We start from the raw sequence: 20313 nt of genomic DNA on the forward strand, positions 1-20313 counted from the left end.
GAGGGGTCAGGTGGGACAAGGATGGCAGCAGAGGGCAGGAGGCAGCCCCTGTGCCCCATGGGTGCAGGCAGGAGGGCTGGTGTGGCCAGGCACTGGGGGCTGCTGCAGCCTCAGGATGAGTCTTTCCAGTGGTCCCTGTCCCTGAATTCTGGCCTTGCCCTTGGCAGCAGGGCAGTGGATTTCAGTTTATGTGGGGACACCTTAGAAAACACCACAAATTTTTCTGAATTACTCTGTTTTATTTCTTTATTTTTCTGTGCCTCTATACTTCATTTCTTGATTACTAGTGAAAACAAAATGGATAGCATTTATTTCTAACAATTTACTACTGATTTTTGGTGACTTCTCAGGATACATTGCTTGGAAGGACTGAGCCAACTGTTGTGTGCTCCTGTCCTCATGTTATTGAAGAGGTGGTTGGAATAAGACTTAGGGCTTGAAGCAAAACACAAGTTTAGCTTCATATAAAATGGAAGTTCCTCTTCAAGTACTATTTTGATGGGCGACATACAAGTGGTAAGAACTGGCAGTGTGTCCTAGCAAAACTTTCCCTTAAGAAAGTCTGGCTGGCTGGCTGGGACTGTCTTGTGCTCCTTGTTTTGTAGCAGGACAGCATCTCTACCTCTGTGAGATCTCCTGGTTTCCCCCAAGCACATGCAGGAGTCCCACGGCCTCCTGCCTGACTTTCGTCAGTCCTTTCATGTGGGGTAGGTGTCTTAGCAGATATGTGACTGATACTGCTGATACTCCCTGCCAACCTTGCACAAACACATCTTAAATATTGTAAAACAAAACACTAGATTAAATAAAAACCCCAACCAACCAAGGAAAAAAATAAGCCCTTTAATTTTCCCATTTTATTGAAGCTCTGTGGTTTTGAACAGCTAGCCTCTTTTCTTCTGCAGATGATGTTCATTCGAACAGAATCAGAAGAGTTATAGAGTGATTGACCTGTAGAGCGAGACGTTAAACGTGGGAAATGTAGGGAATACATGTGAACACAGAGCTGTCATTCAAATGGAATTTTGATATTTTTAGTCATTCATGGAATGACAGTATTTTTTTTAGCAGAGACAAGCTGAGTTCAATTATAGTGAAGGTGGTTTTTTGTAGATATCTGTTGCTGCCCTTTTTTATGACAGGCCCTTAGTCTTCACAGAGGTTATTTTTTTGTGTCAGCAAAGAACTGATCTTTACTGCACAGATAATCAACATGATAGTTTTCCCTTTTTTCTTCTCATAGTTTACATCTCGGGACACACTTCTATTCTCTGCCTTAGTCTTGGTTGTGCTTCAGGTTTATCCCCCTTGGAGTTAGAATGACAGAGGCAAATCTGCATAGTCTCCATTTGGGCTGCTGCCTCCTGTCACCGGCTGCAAGATGTGTTTACACCTTTCTGGTGCTTAAAGTAAGTGTAGTCTATCACCAAAGCACTGAACAAATTTTCCTAGATGCTTTGTTACCCATTTGCTTTTGTTTAAACTGCTTTTCAAGATTGGTTATAAAGTGTACAGCATGTACTGTTTTGTCAAAGAGTCACAGAATGGTTTGGATTGGAAGGGACCTTAAAGATAATTTTGTTTCAGTCTCTTGCCATGGGCAGGGACACCTTCCACCAGACCAGGTTGCTCAAAATGCTGTCCATCCTGGCCAACCACCTTATGTTTGTCAGCATAAGTTTCTTAAATTGATACCCTCATGTTCCTGACTATAGGAGTATATCAGTTAATCCGTTTTAAGTCAAGACTGATCCTTTCTGTGAAGCCTTAGATTTATCCTTATCCTCATTTCCAATGATGCTAGAAAAGTGGAATGGCAGTGTATGTTTTGAGGAGATGTGGTCACACATCATGCATTAAAGACTTTTGAGTTCAGGAAACACGGGTATTTGTAGGAGGTCATGGCTGGAGGAAAACCTATTGAATTCTGAATGCCTGTAGTGGTCTTTTACCATTTAAAAAAGAGCAAATTTAATGGTGCTGTTCTTGATTCAATCCATGGTTCTTCAAGATCTTTGCTGGATACATTATGAGAACCAGATCTCTGTGTGAATGGGGAATACACTCGCCTTTCCTCTCGTGTTTTCATATTGTAGTTGATGTGACCACAGCATTGCCTTTGCAAGTTGCACCGACTTCAGTCCCAATGGATCTACGCTTGGACCACCAGTTTCCCATGCCTGTGACAGAGCCAACACTGCGGGAACAGCAGCTGCAGCAGGAGCTCCTGGCATTGAAGCAGAAACAGCAGATCCAGAGACAGATCCTTATCGCTGAGTTCCAGCGGCAGCATGAGCAGCTCTCCCGGCAGCATGAGGCCCAGCTGCATGAGCACATCAAAGTAAGTGATGGGCAGCCCTGCATTGAGTGCCATGTGAAATAATCACCAGGAGGAAATCACAGAATGGTGGGGTTGGAAGGGACCTCTAGAGATCATTCAGTCCAACCCCTTGTGAATGCAGGTTCCCCTTGATCAGAGTGCACCGGAACACGTCCAGGTGGGTTTGGAAACCTCCGAAGGAGACTCCACACCCTCCCTGGGCAGCCTGTGCCAGGGCTTCCTCACCTGAGCAGCAAAGAAGCTTCTCCTCATGTTTCAGTGGCACTTCCTGTGTTCCAGCTTGTGCCTGTTGCCCCTTGTCCTGTCACTGGCCACCACAGAAAAAAGTCTGGCCCCATCCTCTCGACACCCACCCTTTAGGGTGCTTATCAGCATTCATAAGGTCCCCTCTCAACCTTCTCTTCTTGAGGCTAAACAGCCTCAAGTCTCGCAGCCTTTTCTTGTCAGAGAGATGTTCCGGTCCGCTCATCATCTTGGTGGCCCTCCGCTGGACTCTCTCCAGAAGTTCCCTCTGTCTCTTGAGCTGGGGAGCCCAGAACTGATCACAGGACTCCAGATGAGGCCTCACCAGGGCAAAGTATAGGAGGAGGAGAACTTCGCTCAACTTGCTGGCCACACTTTTCTTAATGCACCCCAGGATACTAACTTACTTGTTTTGGGCTGGAGATCCTGTGTAGAGAACAAGCTCTTTTAAAGAGCTGCGAGCACCAAGATTTAACAAGGGAATAGAGTAGAGGAGAGGAAAGGAGGTAAGCTGGTGTCATCTTAAATGTTATCCTCATCTACATGCATTCAGAAGTCCCGTGCCCCACTGTCAACAATTGGCTTGCTTTCCCTGAATTTGGGAACTTTCTGTAGAGTTTAACTCCACAGGTGGGCTTTTGGGTTGCCTGTTAATAATATCACATATTCGGGAATAGAAGAGCACATAAACTTCTTGCTGGACATGCACCATCAGTGTGAGGTGCACACTAACTGTTTGGACCTTGATGTCTCTCTAGGAATAGGAACTTCAGGAGGTGTGGATAGGTCTGCACACCATGACGTTTTTTGGGGGTTGCGCAGTCAAGTCAGGCATAAACCGGGTGCTTTGCGCTGCTGTGTCACATAGAACAGAAAGGGACAGAACACACAGGATAAGTAGGAAGTTCAGTTTAGAAGATGGCTGTTGCATGGTGAAAACATTAGACATTATATAAATATTTCACAGTGACAGACTATTGCTATGGTAACATAAGCTTTTGGAACTGCTAATATGCTCCCTTTTCAAAGGGGGATTAGTGGTGCACGTGCTAAATAGTGCTAATATAATATTAAAAAGGAACCTCAGTTCAACCTTATGTAACTTTCATTTTAATACAGAATACATATCAGAGTGGGGAAGATAGGATTAAAAGTTAATGGTGTATTATTTACAGACTTTTCAAACACAGATATGAGCCTGGATTTGTGCCAGTTGCTGTTTGAGAACTGATTACAAGCAAATGCCTGTGCTCTTAGTTGGGTCGTCTGTTGGCTTGAGAGTTGGGCAGAGAGGAATCTCATGAGGTTCAACAAGGGCAAGTGCAGAGTCCTGCATCTGGGAAGGAACAACCCCATTCACCAGTACAGGCTGGGGGTCAAACTGCTGAAGAGCAGCTCTGCAGAGAGAGAGAGCTGGGAGTTTGGCTGATAAGAAACTAAACATGAGCCAGCAATGTGCTCTCATGGCCAAGAAGGCCAATGGCATCCCAGGGGGTATAAAGAAGAGTGTGACCAGCAGGTCAAGGGAGGTCCTCCTCCCTCTCTACTCTGCCCTGATAAGGCCACATCTGGGAGTCCTGTGTCCAGTTCTGGGATCTCCAGTTTAGTAGTGACAGAACTTCTGGAGAAAGGCCAGAGGAGGGCTACAAAGATAATGAGGGGATTGGAACATCTCTCTGATGAGGAATGGCTGCAGGAACTGGGGCTGTATAGATGGGAGAAGGCTGAGAGGAGACTTTGTCAATGCTTAGAAATACCTAAAAGGCAGGTGTAAAGAGGATAGGGCCAGTCTCTTTTCTGTGGCACCCAGCGGCAGAACAAGGGGTAATGGACACAATCTGGAACACAGGAAGTTCCACTGGAACACAAGTCAAAATTTCTTTGCTGTGTGGGTAAGGGAGCCCAGCCACAGGCTGCCCAGGGAGGGTGTGGAGGCTCCTTCTCTGGAGGTATCAAACTCCCCTGGATGTGTTCCTGTGCACTGATTTAGAGGAACCTGTTTTATCAGAGGGTTGGAACTGGATGACCTCTAGAGGTCCCTTCCAATCCCCACCATTCTGGGATTCTGTGTATATATGTAAGTGTGCTTACCTTTGTCCTGAGAAGAACATAATCATAGAATTAATAGAATCATAGAATGGTAGGGGTTGGAAGGCACTTTTAGAGATTATCTAGTCCAACCTCCCTGCAGAAGCAGGTCCACCTAGATCAAGTCACACAGGAACATGTCCAGGAGGTTCTTGAAGACCTCCAGAGAAGGAGACTCCACACCCTCCCTGGGCAGCCTGTGCCAGGGCTCCCTCACCTGAGCAGCAAAGAAGCTTCTCCTCATGTTCCAGTGGCACTTCCTGTGTTCCAGATTGTGCCTGTTGCCCCCTGTCCTGTCACTGGCCACCACAGAAAAAAGTCTGGCCCCATCCTCTCGAGGAACAACAGTTTACTCAAACAGTCTTTAGACTAAATGAAGGAAATAGCAAGTTCTTGACATGCTCTTTGGAAGCTCAAAATAAGTTAGCTTTATGTGATGTTTGGCTTATGGCATCACTGATGAGGTTAAGAACTTCATTAGTGTCCTGTCTTTGAAGCAAACTGTTCTATAGATGCAGAAATTGTTTAGACTGAGCAATGTGTTAGTGAGATTCTTCATCTGAAAGTGTTTTGTAGTCTTGAGTTTATGGTATTGTAATGAAGGTATTGTGCATCCATCACTTTTACAGACCTCTTCTCAAGTTTCTTCTTCAGGTGGAGATGAAGTCTCACTTTGGGTAAGAAGCAGCTTGGGAACCTAAACTCTTCCAGATTTCTGTAGATTAAGATTGTACCTAATGACTGATGACAAGAGTGATCATAGAACAGAATCACAGAGTTGCTGAAGTTAGGAAGGACCTTTAAGCTCATTGAGTCCAATCATTAATCCAGCACTGCCATAGCCACCACCTAACCATGTCCCTCAGCCCTGCAGAGCAATACATGGCTTTGAATGCTTCCAGACATGGGGACTCCACCTGGGCAACATATTCCAATGGACAGCCCTTTTCAGGGAAGAATTTTTTCTTTATCTCCAATCTAAATCTCCCCTCGTGTAACTTGAGGCCATTTCCTCTTGTCCTGCCATCTGTAACTTGGGAGCAGAGACTGACACCGCCCTGGCCACAGCCTCCTGTCAGGGAGTTGCAGAGAGCAAGAAGATCTTCTCTCAGCTTCCTTTTCTCCAGACCCCCAGTTCCCTTAGCCACTCCTCATCAGATTGGTGTTCCAGACCCTTCCTCAGCTCCAGTGCCCAGCTCTGGACACACTCTGGAATCTCAGTGTCCCTCTTGCAGTGTGCCTTACTCAAGCACCAGATTTGGTTCTTGGACATTGTCAATGTTGTCCCTGCCATTGGCTTTTGTGGGTTTGGGTTTGCTGTTTTTTTTGATTCAGAAGGCAAAGTTTCAGTAGCTATTACAAAGTGATAGTGCATCTTGCAAACTTACTGTCCAAAAATTTATGACTCCTGTAGTTTTGCCGCAATTTTGGCAGCAGCAAATCCTCCAAATGTAACAAAACAAAAATGTAAAATGCACGTATCGAAGCTCTAAACTTACTCTGATGTTGAACAAAATGGCAGTTCTTTGACTTTCTCCCGGGCTCTGTTTTCCTTGGAGGTAATCAGGGCCTTTGTTAATCATACTATTAAATCCTGCAGTTGCTTTACATACTATTTCTGTGAAGGGGGGAGAATTTCAGCATCTTGCTATATTTTACCTATCTAGCACTAGATTGAATCAATTATTTTGACTTTCCTCTTTACGGTGTAGCATCCACCATTTGAATCAAGTGCAAAACATTTATTCATTCATCTGGTTGTACTGGAGCAACAATTTCTGTGCATTACTCAGTCTCAGGCCTGTCTCTAAATCTTTTTACTTGAAATTGCTAGATGGTAAGCACATTTTGCATATAGCGGCGGCTGGGTACAATTATGTATGCAGAGCAAAAATTGCATTGGCTCTCTCTTTTGGCAAGACATTCCAGTTCAAGTACCTTTGCACTCTTCCACTTAGAGATGTTGAATAGTTTTGCTGACAGGAATTCAGTGGCTGGGCATCTGCTGCTAAAAGTGAAAAATAGTATTGAGGCACATCTTAAGCAGGCTTTCTTCTTTTTTTTTGAACAAACATATGTACAGCCAGCATTGCTAAGCTACAGCAAACAGCACTGTGAAGACTTTAAAGAGCTTACTCATTTTAAATGTTAAACTCTTAGCTAGTACAACAGGAATCAGATTTTCTGTTTTTCTTTCCTTTATTATTTTGCTGTCAGTGTGAACAGAGGAACTTGAACAGAGGAACAGGGAATTTAGAGGGGGGAGCATCTCTCTCTCCCAAAAAAAGCACTAATATAAGAAACGTCTTAAGGTCTTTTTAAGTAAGTGAAATTTGGCTTGGAAAGTGTTGGCATGTCTTTCTTGTTTTTCTATTCAAGTAGATAACTTTTTCCTATGGAAATGTGAAATTCTGGCAATTTCCAGAATTTGATTTTATTCCACAAGCTGAGTTTTAGTTGTCTGATCTAGTTCAAGAGGAGAGGATGACAGACTGCTCACAGTCCTTCCTGCACATGCCATCCCTACCCTTGTGCCCCCTGAGCAGTCCTTGCTTTCGAAGACATTGGTATTGTGGAAGAAATGGCCTCCACATAAACGTGTCAAATTCCAGAAGATCATACAATTTAGAGAGACAGGCTATGAGTGAAATAATATTTGTGGAAGGGAAGTACAATGGCTGCAGTTAGAGCTCAGCACATGAAGACAGAGGTATCGTTGCACTAGGGGAGTAACAAGAAAAACCTGACATGTTTAGGGAAAATAAGCAGAGCCTTATGAAGCCTTCACACCATATGGAAATAGAGAAAACTGTCTTTCACAACTATAGTGCAGCTTTGCTGATTGAGGCTTGATGTTGGAAAGTGTCTCTTGAAAGGAAGGTGGAGCTGGTGAGCACTGGCATCTGCTGCTGGCTGGCTGGAGGCAGAGGCGAGGCTGCTCTCTCTCCTGTAGCCACTTACCTTCAGTGAGATGGATTTTCCACTCAGGCCTGCCTCACCGGATACGTAACAATATTTATAGCCTTCAAATCTGCCTTCCTAAACAAAACCAAGGATGGAATAAGGAGCCTGGCACCCAGACCATTGCTGGTGAAACAGTAGAAAGCCTCTCTAAAGGTCCCAGTGCGAGTTTTACTTGACCTTTGATTGTGAAGGAGTCGGCAGTGAATTTTTTCCTTTCCAAGTCACTCATTCCTGGCCAAGATCAGCTGGAAGTTACCAAAAGCTCTTCCATTTGCCTTCTGGTGAAGGGCAGGAGCAAGATGGTTGCAGAGGGGCAGGATCCACACTTTGGCAGGGTGAGAGGCCCCTCAGGCGGTGTGAGCTCAGCCGAGAAGCCAAGGAGGTGGTGGGTAATGCAGTTAATCTCCATTCCTGTGCTGCCCAAACATGGAGCAGGGCTTTTCCCAGCTCTGGCTGTTTTATAGCTAAAAGCCGGAAACTTACTCAGGATGCTGACGCACATCAGCGTTAGCACATGACAGCAGACACCAGAAGAGTCCTGATGCCCTTAGAATAGCAACGCAGGCAAGTAGCAAAGCCTCACATCTTCTTGTGGGCCTGAAATCCTAACCCAGAGGCATGCAAAAATGTTAATTCTGCTATGCTGTGCTGTTCCTGGTTTTCCTGTGATCTGAGAAAAGGCTGTTGGTGTGCATCTGGAGCAGAGGGTGAGGCTGTACATCCAACCTCCACAGGGCGGTGGAACCATGCATTCGCTTAGGGCAACGGGTACAAGCTAGAACATTCCAAAGAAACATAAGCAGCAAGAGCAAATGGAGCTTTGTGATGATGATTATGGAGGAGTCATTCCAATTTTTTTCTCCTTCTATTAACACAGTGATTTCCTACATTTAACAGTATGCTATGCTGCTTAATAGCTTTATGCTTATAAATAAAAATACTTGCATTTTCAGACCTTGGCTTTGAATATATATAGCCATGTTCAGAAAAAGCACAAGGAAATGGTTTTGTTAGTTTTTGTGAGTTTCCAATGAAAGGAGGTTCTAGTGAGGTGGGGGGTTGGTCTTTGCTCCTGAGTAATGAGTGATAGGACAAGAGGAAATGGCCTCACATTGTGCCAAGGGAGGGTTAGATTCGAGATTAGGAAGATCTTTTCCCCTGAGAGGGTTGCTGGGCACTGGCACAGGCTGCCCAGGGAGGTGGTAGAGTCCCCATCCCTGGAGGTATTGCAGAGCCTCATAGCTGAGGTGCTGAGGGACATGGTTTAGTGGTGAGCTTGGCAGTGTGAGGCAAGTGATTGGACTTGATGATCTTAAAGGCCTTCTCCAACCAAAAAAAATCTGTGTTTTTTCATCAGCTCCAATTGAGAGACCTGGAACACAACCAAGATGTTAGCCTCTTGTTCAGGGACACAGGGTGAAACTCTCTTGCCATGCCTTATTTTTGTTTTGGAGGGTACAAGTCTTTCATGGAATCTTCCAGACAGATTTTGCAATTCTGTTCAGAAACTGTAATTTCTTCCAAAAATTTTCTAGACTTTATATGTGTCCCGTTGATGCTAAAGTGAGAAACTTCTCTTTGCCCTTATTTCTGGCCACCTGTCCTTGGAATGGCAGGTTTGCTTGCAGGATCGCTCATTGGGCATGAATCACATTGTCTGACTGCTGTCAGTGTAGCCCTGACAGTGCCTACAGCTACTTTTTTATAGAACCACAGAAACCTTTAGGTTGGAAAAGATCTTTAAGATCATGGAGTCCAACCATTCCTCCAGCACTGCTACAGCCACCATTAAACTATATCCCTCAGTACCTCAGTTATGCAACTTTTCAACATCTCCAGGGATGGAGACTCTACCATAGCCCTGGGCAAACTGTGCCAGGGCCTGACAACCCTTTCTGGGAAGAATCTCCAATCTAAACCTTTCTTGGTACAACTGGGACCCTTTCCTCGTGTCCTGTCATCTCTAACTTGGGAACAGAAACTGGCCCCACAGGTCACAACCTCTTGTCTTAGAGTTACTGAGAGCAAAAAGGTCTCCCCTCAGCCTCCTCTTCTCCAGGCTGAACACCTCCAGCTCCCTCAGCCACTCCCCATCAGACTTGTGCTCCAGACCCTTCCCCAGCTCCAGTGCCCATCTCTGGACATCCTCCAGCACCTCAGTGTCCCTCTTGGAGTGACGGGCCCAACACTGAACATGGCACTCGAGCAGAAGAATCTTCACATAGATTCCTGCTTAACAGGAAAAAAATGTGCTTTGTTTCAAATCTGCTGATGGGGTCAGTGTCGTCTGCATCTCCCTTGCAGCTTTCTCATGTCCCCAGGCCAGGGACACTGAAGGCAGCACCTTGGTTCCTGTGAAGCATCCCCTTTCCCATACGTCTTCCTCCTCACCTTGGACTCTGGAAACTGCCATTTTGCCCATACCCATATCCCACTTCCCATTGCTGAGAGTGTCTGCTCCATTCTTGCCTGCCACAGTCAGCACCACGGGACTCCCTCTGCTCAGTTTTGCCCCACTCTTATGCAGAGCACCTGTTCCTCACAGCCTGCCTCATTTTCAAGAGAAGCTTAAAAAGCCTGGAGATACCAGGTGTCTGCCTCTGTATTCGGAACGTGATGAGATTATTCATCTTAGAAAGCTGCAGCTGAGTACAGTTGGTGGTAAAAAACCAGACTGAACATTTTGTGCCTTGTTACTACTTGTATGCTTTGTGCTGTGCTCTTTTGCTATTTCTAGATGCCTTCCTGGGGTTTTTTTGGTGACCTTGCCTCATTTTTCTGGTAGATAGAGCTGACTGCAAGGCTTAGACCTGGATCCTGCAAAACTTAAACTTCTGTTGGAAGTAACCTTGGGGAAAGCTTTTGCAAGATCTGAGTGGGTGGAGATGGGTTTCTTCACCTTTGAAGGCTGGGAATGGCTTTCTTCATACTCAAAGTCAAGATCTTCTCTGAGAATAGTGAGGACAAATCTGCACATAGAGTGGATGGCTATGCCTACAGATTCATAGAGCAGCATGGACACCTGTAAACCCGATCTCTCCGTTGAACAAGAAGTCCTGCAGCAGTAGGGGTTAGTTTGTGCATTTTCCTACGTGCTACTGGTGGTTTCTGGACTGAAGCTGAGTTGTTCAGCCAAGAAGTTAGTCTGCACTGGCCCTTAGAGGCTTACTTTAAAACTGGTAAAAAAATACCCAAATTGCCATTTTGCTTTCTTCTGAGCTGGGCCACAGTTTTTACAGCTTTGAGATGCATGAACCACTGAGATGCAAAAACCTCAGCCAAAAGCAAAGTCACGGGTCTCACTGCAGTTAGTGCACACAGTGGCTTTCCTGTTGTGAATGTCTGTTCTGGTGTCTGTGAAGTCTGCGATACCAGCCAGCCTTGTCCTTCTCACACCTACTCAGCCTTTTTGCTTTGGGGTTCACAGCTTTCCAACAGAATATGGAGGTTTTCTTACCCACCAGTGGTGGGAGGTAAAAAGCCTGTTACCCACTGAGCTCAGCTACTCCACATTCCTTCAGTGATGCCAAGGAAGAGACATTCTCCCAGTGCATTTCCTTGTTAATTCATCTCCTGAAGTTAGACTTAAATTGGGCTGACTTTGGGGCTGTGAAGGCTGAAAGTCTGGTGTAAATAACAGAGTTCACTGGCTGACATACAGATACAGGATTTTTTTTTTTTCCCTAGCACATGCTCACTTTTTCTGTGGAGTCCAAACAGCTTTTGAAGTGGTCAGTTTTCTGTTCTTTCATAGCATGAGTTTGTCTCTCAGTAAAATGTGTGAGAGGCACAAGGATTTGTTTGTTAAAGCTAGGAGCCTTATGGTCTCTCTTCAGTTTGGAATTTCAGTATAAACAGTAAAAGGAGCAATATTTTGCAGTTCCCACATCTGAATTTTCAACTCCAATTTTATCTTATTTGTGAACTAAATAAGACAGATTCGAAACAGTCAAAGAGAACACATAGAGCATCAGGGCAGGAGTAAAGAAATACCCAAGTGAGTCCTGCTATTATGCCAGGAATATTAACCTGCTAATATACACTGCCACTGATAAATTAACATTCATAAACTTGTAATTCCTGTTGCTGCATATAGTCTCTTAATAACATTGATCAGCTCTATGGGAGAATTTAGTTGCATTTAAAACATAAATTGTGTTGTGAATAACTTCACTTGTGTGCAGACAATATGAACAGCATTATTAGATTCATCTCTGTGTTTAAGTTTCTTGTTTAACTAGTGGTGGTGTGTAAAAATGAGAAACATTTGGTAATTATGTTGGTGGCATGTTACCTTTAAAAATGATGCTCTGCTGCACTCACATAAGCCTCAGATATTGTTGAACATTCACTGTTAGCATGCAGCCTCCCTCCAGGCACCACAGGCATTGAGGCTGTCACTGCCTCGTGTCAGATGAGGAGCAGCACTTTGCAGTCCACACCTGCCCACCCTCTGTCAGACAGAGCTGACCCGAACATTGCAAGGGCCCAGTGGCTGATGACGTCTCAGCAACCACACTGCCAGACGTGGTATACTGCTCTTGCTGCCTTTTTCCCGACCTCTTTGTTTCACTGGGTGCTTGAGAAGCCAGACAGGAGCACTCCAGTGAGGTCTCCCATCACTGCCAGTTTTCTGGTTTGGTCGCTCTTTCCTTCACACAAGTGATCAGGAATGGTGATCAATGGTGGCTCATCTAGCTGCTTCCATTACAGGATCTCTTTGTCCTACATCTCCACTCCTGATACGGATTTTACTTCAATGTTCTCATCCAAAACTTCTGTTCCAAAAAACAGTCCATAGAGGACATAACTCATCCTTTGAGGACTGGTGCCTGGTTGTTTATAAAATCTCATGTAGCATTAAACATCTGGGATTCCTTTCTTTACAGGACAATTTATATGATCCTTTGATTTACAGAAATTCCTTTTTGCCATCCATGATCAGGTGTTCCCTGCTCCTGGAGTAAGGTGTATGGATCTATCCTCCCCTTCAGTAAGACCTATGTAAAGCACAGCAGAGACAAATGTAAAGGAGTTTTCTCCACCTGTAGAAGTAAAAATGGGAGGAGGATCTGACCGTGCTGGATAATATAAATGGAGCTCACAGCTTTCTAGAGAGCCTCTCAAATACTCTGCCTCTGGAGAAAGAGTGAAAACTAGACTGGAGTGGTCACTGGGGTGAAAAAGGCACATAAAAATGCATTCCTGGTGCTATACCATTGCAGATATTCAGATGAAACTGCTGTGCAAACTTTCAGCCTTTTAGGAGAGGTCAGCAGTAATGGCATGGAAAGGAAACAGGGATACAAGATTATATATCCATATAAAAGCTGCCAAACTAATTATGTGAGATCTTTTCACCTAGAGGTTTTCACATAGCCGTCCTTCCCTTTCCTGGAGACATTTGAGCCTCGTAAACTTGAACACCAGACATTCTCAGTAGGATATGTCTAACCTAGTCTCTTGCACAGCGAGCTATTGGCTGGGAAGGATTGTTTCCCTGTGTAGCAAAGAGATGCTGCCCGTGGGAGCTTCTGGCATGAGACTGCCTGCTGTCAGCCTGCCGGAGAGCTGGAATGGGGCATGCCAAATATACCTTCAGCTGCTGATGTCTCCAAGAAGAGAGATGATAGACATTCGTTCTTCTGAGCTGCGCTTTTGGGGTTTTGTGTCTTGGCTTCTGCTGAAAACCACAAGTTCTTTTTTCATCCCCCATCTCCCGTTATGACTGATAATTCTGACTGGCCTCCGGTGCTCTGGGAGATATCTGAAACATCCTGTGATAGAGCCAAGAGCACGAATCCTGAAACTGGAGCCACAGCCTGAGACTTCAGTAAACAGGATGAGGAGACCATAAAGCAGAGAGTCCAGGCAGTGTTGAGACTGCTCTGAAATAACCCAGTACAACAGTTCTCCCGGAAATCCATCAACATCTGTGCTGTGCTTCCTCTCATATACTAATGATTTTTCAGTGGGTGATTTGGTGTGTATGTGTCTTGGCAAACTCTTTCCTGATCATCACCCTAGGATTTTCCTTTATTTTTACAGAACCTGAGCTCCAGATTGTTTAAAATACCTGACTGAACCCCCCAAAAGTATTGAATTTTGCCAAAGAGGGTGGCAGATTATTTGTCTTAAAAACAGTATTTGCACCAAAACCCCAGCCTCGCTACCTGCGAGGTTAGAGGACAGTTATATAAAGCTTGAAAAGCATTTGCTGGGTCGTGTCTTAACTCAGCATTTAAGAATACAGGTTCAAGAGATCTGGTTGAAGGGATTTTTTTTTTTTTGTCTTATCCAGCATTAGGTTGTCAGGTTTGAAGCTAGTATTTTAGTTACACGTCCTTACAACTTTGGAGCTATGGCCTCCATTAAGGGCCAGTCTATTGTTCAGCAGGCAAAGAAGTTGTACAGTCTAAGAGCTTGGCCTGGAAGAAGTTATCAGACTGCCATCTTATGACAGGCTGGACTGTGTCTGCGTGCCCTTGGTCTGAGATGGAAACTACGTCTGTGTGTGAGTAGGGTGCTGACCCATAGGTGGAGGATCAAGGCTATCTTTGCCTTTCTTCTTAACCTATCTGCCTCGTACTGGAAAGAAGTAGGAATCACCTGCAAATCCAAAGATAGAGCAGAAATTCTCAGAGTGACATCCCACCACACTGGAGTATCTTTGGTAGATGATCTCAGTCATAGGATTGAGATGTAAGTCAGGAATTGGACACAACACTGGGCTAATTTGAATCCTAGGAAGTGTTTATTTGCAATAAGTATGCCAACTGTTGTTCACTCAGACTTGCATGTGTCATTATCTGCATGAGTAAGGATGAGCTGTCTGGATACAGATAATTTTGCACTGCCTTCCACTAATTGCAGTAAGCTTTTCAAAATATATGATAAAAACCTAGGAGCCGTCATTTAAGCTTCAAAATGTCTCCTGCTTTGCAGATTTTAATCAGTTTACTGAGGCGTGTGAAAAATGACAGAAGTACCTTTAACGTGATGGTGGTATGAGAAGGAAGAAGCAGAGGAGGGTGGGCAGAGAGCAGCCTATCTTCTGGGGGAAGAACAAGGTAGTGTCTGAAGGATACTAGGGTACAGGAAGGGCATGCTACACATTTAGCAAATTAAGGAGTGGTTATGGCAGTCTTAATGCAACAGCTCCATGAAATATGACCTCGTTCTCTCTGGTAAAGGGGATCTTTGCTGTTGGCACCACACACTTCCCAGGATGGTGCTGTCTGACTCCTGGCCTGGGACTGCTGGAAGTTTTCAGAGGACCGCCTTTCTACTTCTCTTGTAACGACTATAGGAAATGGTTTTAATCACACTTCGCTTAAAAAGAGGTTTCTCTGCTGTGGAAGTGGACAGTGAGCTTACTGATCCCTGTTCTAGGTAGACATGTTTAAGAACAGAAGCCATTGAGGAATATGATGACGAAGTCCACTGAGCCCTCATGGGTAACTGACAGTTGATAAATACCTGGAAATGCTCTCCATGCTCCTTATTACATTTATTAATATTAATTTATGCTAAAGTAGCAAGAGCAACACTAGCTACAGGTACAGTTGAACATTTGTGCCATTTTCATAAAAAGTGGAAGCAGTGACATTAAACATATGCAGGAATCCCCACAGTTGTAAATATTTACAAATATTTGTTTTGGCAAGAGCACCTAATTCAGATGTTTCTAGCTGCACTCCCTAATACAGTGTGTGTGTTTGTCACATGGCATGCTCCTCAAATTGATCGTTGAATTAGTCTGCATGCAAGGGATTTCCCTTGGCATATCGCTTTGTATTTCACAAATATTTAAATTTAATTACACTTAGGGGGAGAAAAAAACCCCTCATGCTGCTCCTGCTACATGCAATTAACACGCGAGCACTGCAGAGTCAGCATCGGTTTGTTTGCCAGCGAGAGAGATCCAATGTGTTACGTGGTACATGAGCAGGTAGTTAATAATCCTTATTAGAGCCACCTAAGCATCTCTTGGTATGTCATGAACTGCAGTTCCAGAGATGCTTATGGCTTCATAACTCAGGCACTTTCCAAAAGATCCGTGCAAGGGAAATGCAGCTTAGATATTAGTAGGCTTTTTTTTTAACACTAAAATAATGAAGGGAAGGTTAAATACTAGAGCTTGGCAGAAGAAGTTTAGAGCGTGGCATGAGAGGAGGGTAAGACCGTGCTGCAATTGGCCACACATGGGTCTGAACACTCACTACCTGTTAAAATTTGCTTCAATTGCTTGAACTGAAGCAGGAGGTCATATTTTTTCTGAAGTTTCCGTTTATTTTGTGCACAGAACAGCTTTTTGTATGATGACACATTCCCTGCTCATGGTAGCCAGTGGTGGGTTTTCTTGCTGCTTGTGAGTCTTTTTTTTTTTTTTCCAGAAAGCATCAGCAGAAACTCCCATTTTAAATAAGAAAGTTGAATTGTAACCCTCCCAAAATATCAAATTGGGGCACAGTCTAGCAGGGAAGTGCTGGAGAGAGTCCAGCGCCGGGCCACCAAGATGATCAGGGGAATGGAACATCTTTCATACGAGGAAAGGCTGCGGGAACTGGGGCTGTTTAGTCTGGAGAAGAGGAGACTGAGGGGAGATCTTATTGACATTTATAAATATCTAAATGGTGGGTTTTAGGAGGTTGGGACATCCCTCTTTTCTGTAGTAGCTAGCAACAGGACAAGGGGTAATGGGATGAAGCTGGAACACAAAAAGTTCCACTTAAACATAATAAAAAACTATTTCACTGTTCAGGTGAGGGAGCCCTGGCACAGGCTGCCCAGAGGGGTTGTGGAGTCTCCTTCCTTGGAGGTCTTCAAGATCCACCTGGACATGTTTGTATGTGACCTGATCTAGGTGACCCTGCTTCTGCAGGTCCCTTTGAACCCCTAACATTCTATGATTATATGATTCTATCAAGCAAACTTTAAAGCTTATAATTTTAAAGCACAAAGAGTGTTTTGGCATAGTAAACTCTGATTTAATGTGTTAGTTATATTCTCCCTGACTCTAAAGCAATAAGATGGGTAACAGTAGCATCAAGGAGGGGCATTGCAAGCCTCACACCTTCGGTCAGCACCTCAAATCTTTATCAGAGGTCCTTGGAGTGGTTGTGAGACCTGAATGCCAGTCTGTGCAGCGGGATGACCTGGTCATGAAGGCACTGCATCACCAGCACCTGGGCCTTTTGCTGAGCCTGCACCATATGTTTATTTCCCATCAAATATTGTCTGTGTGGTTTGTTTTCAGCCCTAGGTGTGGAGAAATATTCATGTCGTAAGAAGACATTGTAGTTCAGACAGAGAACCCGAATGTTTTTTTCTTTAGTTATATTCTGAGGCTACAGCAGACACCAACAAAGTGATTTCTTTTTTTGCTTTTCCTGGATATGATTCGAGAAGTTGCTACATTATTTTTTTTTATTGTTAAGTTTGAAGAGACTTGAAAGCAGTATTACAAATAGGCTTTGTGGAAACTGGGGTCAAAATTGTTGGAAACAATACATGTCTAATGAAACTTCTGTACAAATTGGTCCTTTCATTTACATTTCACTACAGATGTCAATGAAAGCACAGTTCCTTCTAAAGCAGCCTAATGTATGTAAACCATAGCGGGAAGCATAGCATGCAAAGCTTAGGAGACTGCAGATGGAGAGAAAAGGCTCCTGATTTCATAAAAATAACAAAACCTGTTTTAACATATTGTGCATTAAATATTGTTCATTTGCATACTTTCTATGGATAGGTTATAAAAGCCCACCATGTGGTGGACTTGTTGGAAGTCTGAAAAGATACTCTTTCTCCAAATGGAGATGTGTTAGTGGAAGCTGCTGCTTAATTACAAAACAAAAATAACTTGGTTTTCTCTAGGATTTGGTGTGAGTTTTTTTGTTTTGTTTTGTTTTTTTTCCTTTTGTAGGATTTAAAGTCTGGAGTTTTTGTTGTTTACATAAGATTCAGTACAGTTAGGAAGGGAAATACAGGTGCAATCACTGAAAATTCTGTTAATGGGGGTTCAGTGTTTTACAACAGTCTGCCTGCTTGGAAGCGGCAGCAGTGAGGACTCCTCCATTGAGCTTCCAGCAGATAGCCAGGCAGATTGTAAAGTACCTCTTTAGGTTATTTTTTTTGCATCTTTATATAGAATGGTACAATTTTATGTGTATCATCTATAATGTATCTGCGTCTGAAGCGTTGGATAGTACAAGTGCATAATGCTGCAAATTTAAATATGAAATTGCTGTCAAAAGCATGAATAGGAAAAACAGGCAAAAGGAGACAGAAAAATCAGTGTACATGGTGCTGGAATCTTCTGTACACAGATTCTGTCGGAGTTTGGAGAAGGATATAGTGAGACGTGTTCTCAGAGGGAGCAGACTCTCTGTCTTAGTAGCCACAACTTGCCCCGATCCCTTTCCACATCCAGGATTGTGTGAACGTGGAGCTGTGGGTGGGATGTGATCACAGGCACCCATTAAGTCCAGCCTCAGAGAAGTCTCATTTGTTGCCAGAGCAGTGAGAGGTCTGAAGGTTAAAGTTGGCAGCTTTAAATCAATCTGCTAGTTTATAAGCTGCCAATGTAAAGAGTGTGGGCATAAGGCAGTGGGGGTGGCAGGGAGCCGATGTGCTTCTGACTTCAGGGAAGTTTGCAAGAGTAATCAGAGCAGCCCAAGTATTTGGCTTTAGGATGTATCTTGCTGAAGAGCAAGAAATTGGCAGATGGGAATTAGTGTGAGGATTCTTTCAAGAAAAGCAATTTTCAGTGAAAGCCAAGGAAGAAGTGCCTTCTGCGAGCCCCACGGACATCCATTCACACGTAGCTGAGCTTTGAGTTCCTGAGACTTGTCATGTCACCTGCTTTTCCACAGCCCAGCTTGCCCTTGGATTCTGTCCAGTCATGGGCTGTTCTCTGGGCACTGAGAGGTACGAGTCGAAGCCACCTCTTCTAGTCCCTGGGGAATCATTCCCACTGGGAGGTTGGTGTGTCCATGCACGTCATCCAAGTGCTGTAATTTGGAGACCCAAGGAGGGACTTGGACAGTGGACGGGGGCAGGAGCCTTTGGCGCTTCAAGTCTTGAACATCGTATCTGATGAGAGCTTTGCAAATCTTGACCTTAATTAGGGAGCTTGTCTCTTGGTTCTTCCTGTGAATGTGTGTGAGTCAAGAGTAAATCCTTCCTTTGGAGATTATTTGATTTATTTTTTATAATAATGAAGCAATTTTTGTAATTAGGCTCAGAAAAGGGTGGGGATCATGCCCCCAAGGCAGCTGGTGCTTTTGCATTTAGCTTGGGGTGTGAGATTTGCACAGAAGATGGAAAGTGACCAGCATTTGATGAAGTTAAAAAGCTGTAATTGTCCCAGTCTATGGGAACTCCTCTGTATACACAGAGGAGGAAGACTGTCGGAGAAATGAGTGCAAAGTCATATAATTAAAGGCTTACTCAAAAAAGTGTATGCACAAGGGAGCTAAACTGGTCTCGCGAAGCCAGTTTGATGATGATGTGTTTTGCTACAAGTGTCTGACTTGGGGAGCTCAACAATATTCCTTCAGCACAGGGTTTTACGTATGACTGTTTGTAAATAAAGCTGCAAATAGACAATGGAGAGACAGCAGATATCCTGGCAGTAGCAAAGTGGCTGGGGAAATGGTTTGGTCTTTCTCAGATTAGGTACAGAACAGGATACTTGTGCATGTGAACAGACTGTGCCCAGAAGTTTGGAGCATATAGTGCCTATGATTTAGTGTAACTGCTATCCTGAACTAGAAATGGTGCTACATGAAGTGAGTTGTGGAGCAGAAGCCACTAGATGAGGAGAATACCATTTTTCAGGCGGCCGTAAATTAACCAATGTTATCATCACTTCATAGCAGCTTCTGGTTTAGCTTTGAGCAGTCTGATGGTGTTAATTTGTTCCTTTTACTCCCCTGCAGCAGCAGCAGGAGATGCTGGCAATGAAGCATCAGCAAGAGCTGTTGGAGCACCAGAGGAAGCTGGAGCAGCACCGACAGGAGCAAGAGCTGGAGAAGCAGCACCGAGAGCAGAAACTTCAGCAGCTAAAAAACAAAGAGAAAGGAAAAGAGAGTAAGTAGCAAAACCTCACTTGTTTCAGAGATGACAGGTAGAGCAGATGAATGGAAGCCATAAAGCAGCTTTATAAAGCTGGAGAAACCATGATAGTCTCTCCCCAGAGCTCGTCTGCATGGGGAGCTTATGTAAACTCTTAGGAGATATTGAGAGTAAGAGAGAAATTTATTTCTATGCTTTATCTTCATTTTTGTCTTACTAAATGCCGTTTTAGCATTTTTCAAAAGGAAGCATATCATCTCTTTACTTGATTTAACATTTTTTGAAGTATTTTTGGCAGCATTCCTAATGGAAGCAGAATATTAAGCCCATAAAATATACCAGATGCACACTGTGTTCCTTTTTCTTTTACTTTTCCTAATTTCACTCTTTTAAGATGTAGCCGAGCTCTCAGTTCTTAGCTTTGAAGTGTTTTCATTCAGAAAGTACTTCTTTCATGAGGTTACAGATTGTGGTTGGCTTTCCCGTGTGTCATTATGTACTTCACCAGATTCAGTGAAATGATTATGGCCTCACAAATCTCCTTATCAAAGACATTTTGGTTGCTTGTTAGGTTTTCTGTTAGAAGTGAATTGGAG

At 43.9% G+C, this 20313-nt stretch overlaps 1 protein-coding gene across 7 annotated transcripts in view; it reads left to right on the forward strand.

The window, feature by feature from the left end:
• Positions 1-20313, forward strand: part of HDAC4 (histone deacetylase 4) — a 288250-nt gene that overhangs the window by 152765 nt on the left and 115172 nt on the right. For all 7 annotated transcript variants that reach the window (XM_062002060.1, XM_062002065.1, XM_062002062.1 and 4 more), the window contains 2 exons: positions 2097-2341; positions 19582-19732. In XM_062002060.1, the coding sequence (XP_061858044.1) occupies positions 2097-2341; positions 19582-19732 (396 nt within the window). The remainder of the gene's footprint in view (positions 1-2096; positions 2342-19581; positions 19733-20313) is intronic.

The sequence above is a fragment of the Colius striatus genome, chromosome 9 (genome assembly GCF_028858725.1).
Source record: "Colius striatus isolate bColStr4 chromosome 9, bColStr4.1.hap1, whole genome shotgun sequence".
Lineage (NCBI taxonomy): Eukaryota > Metazoa > Chordata > Aves > Coliiformes > Coliidae > Colius > Colius striatus.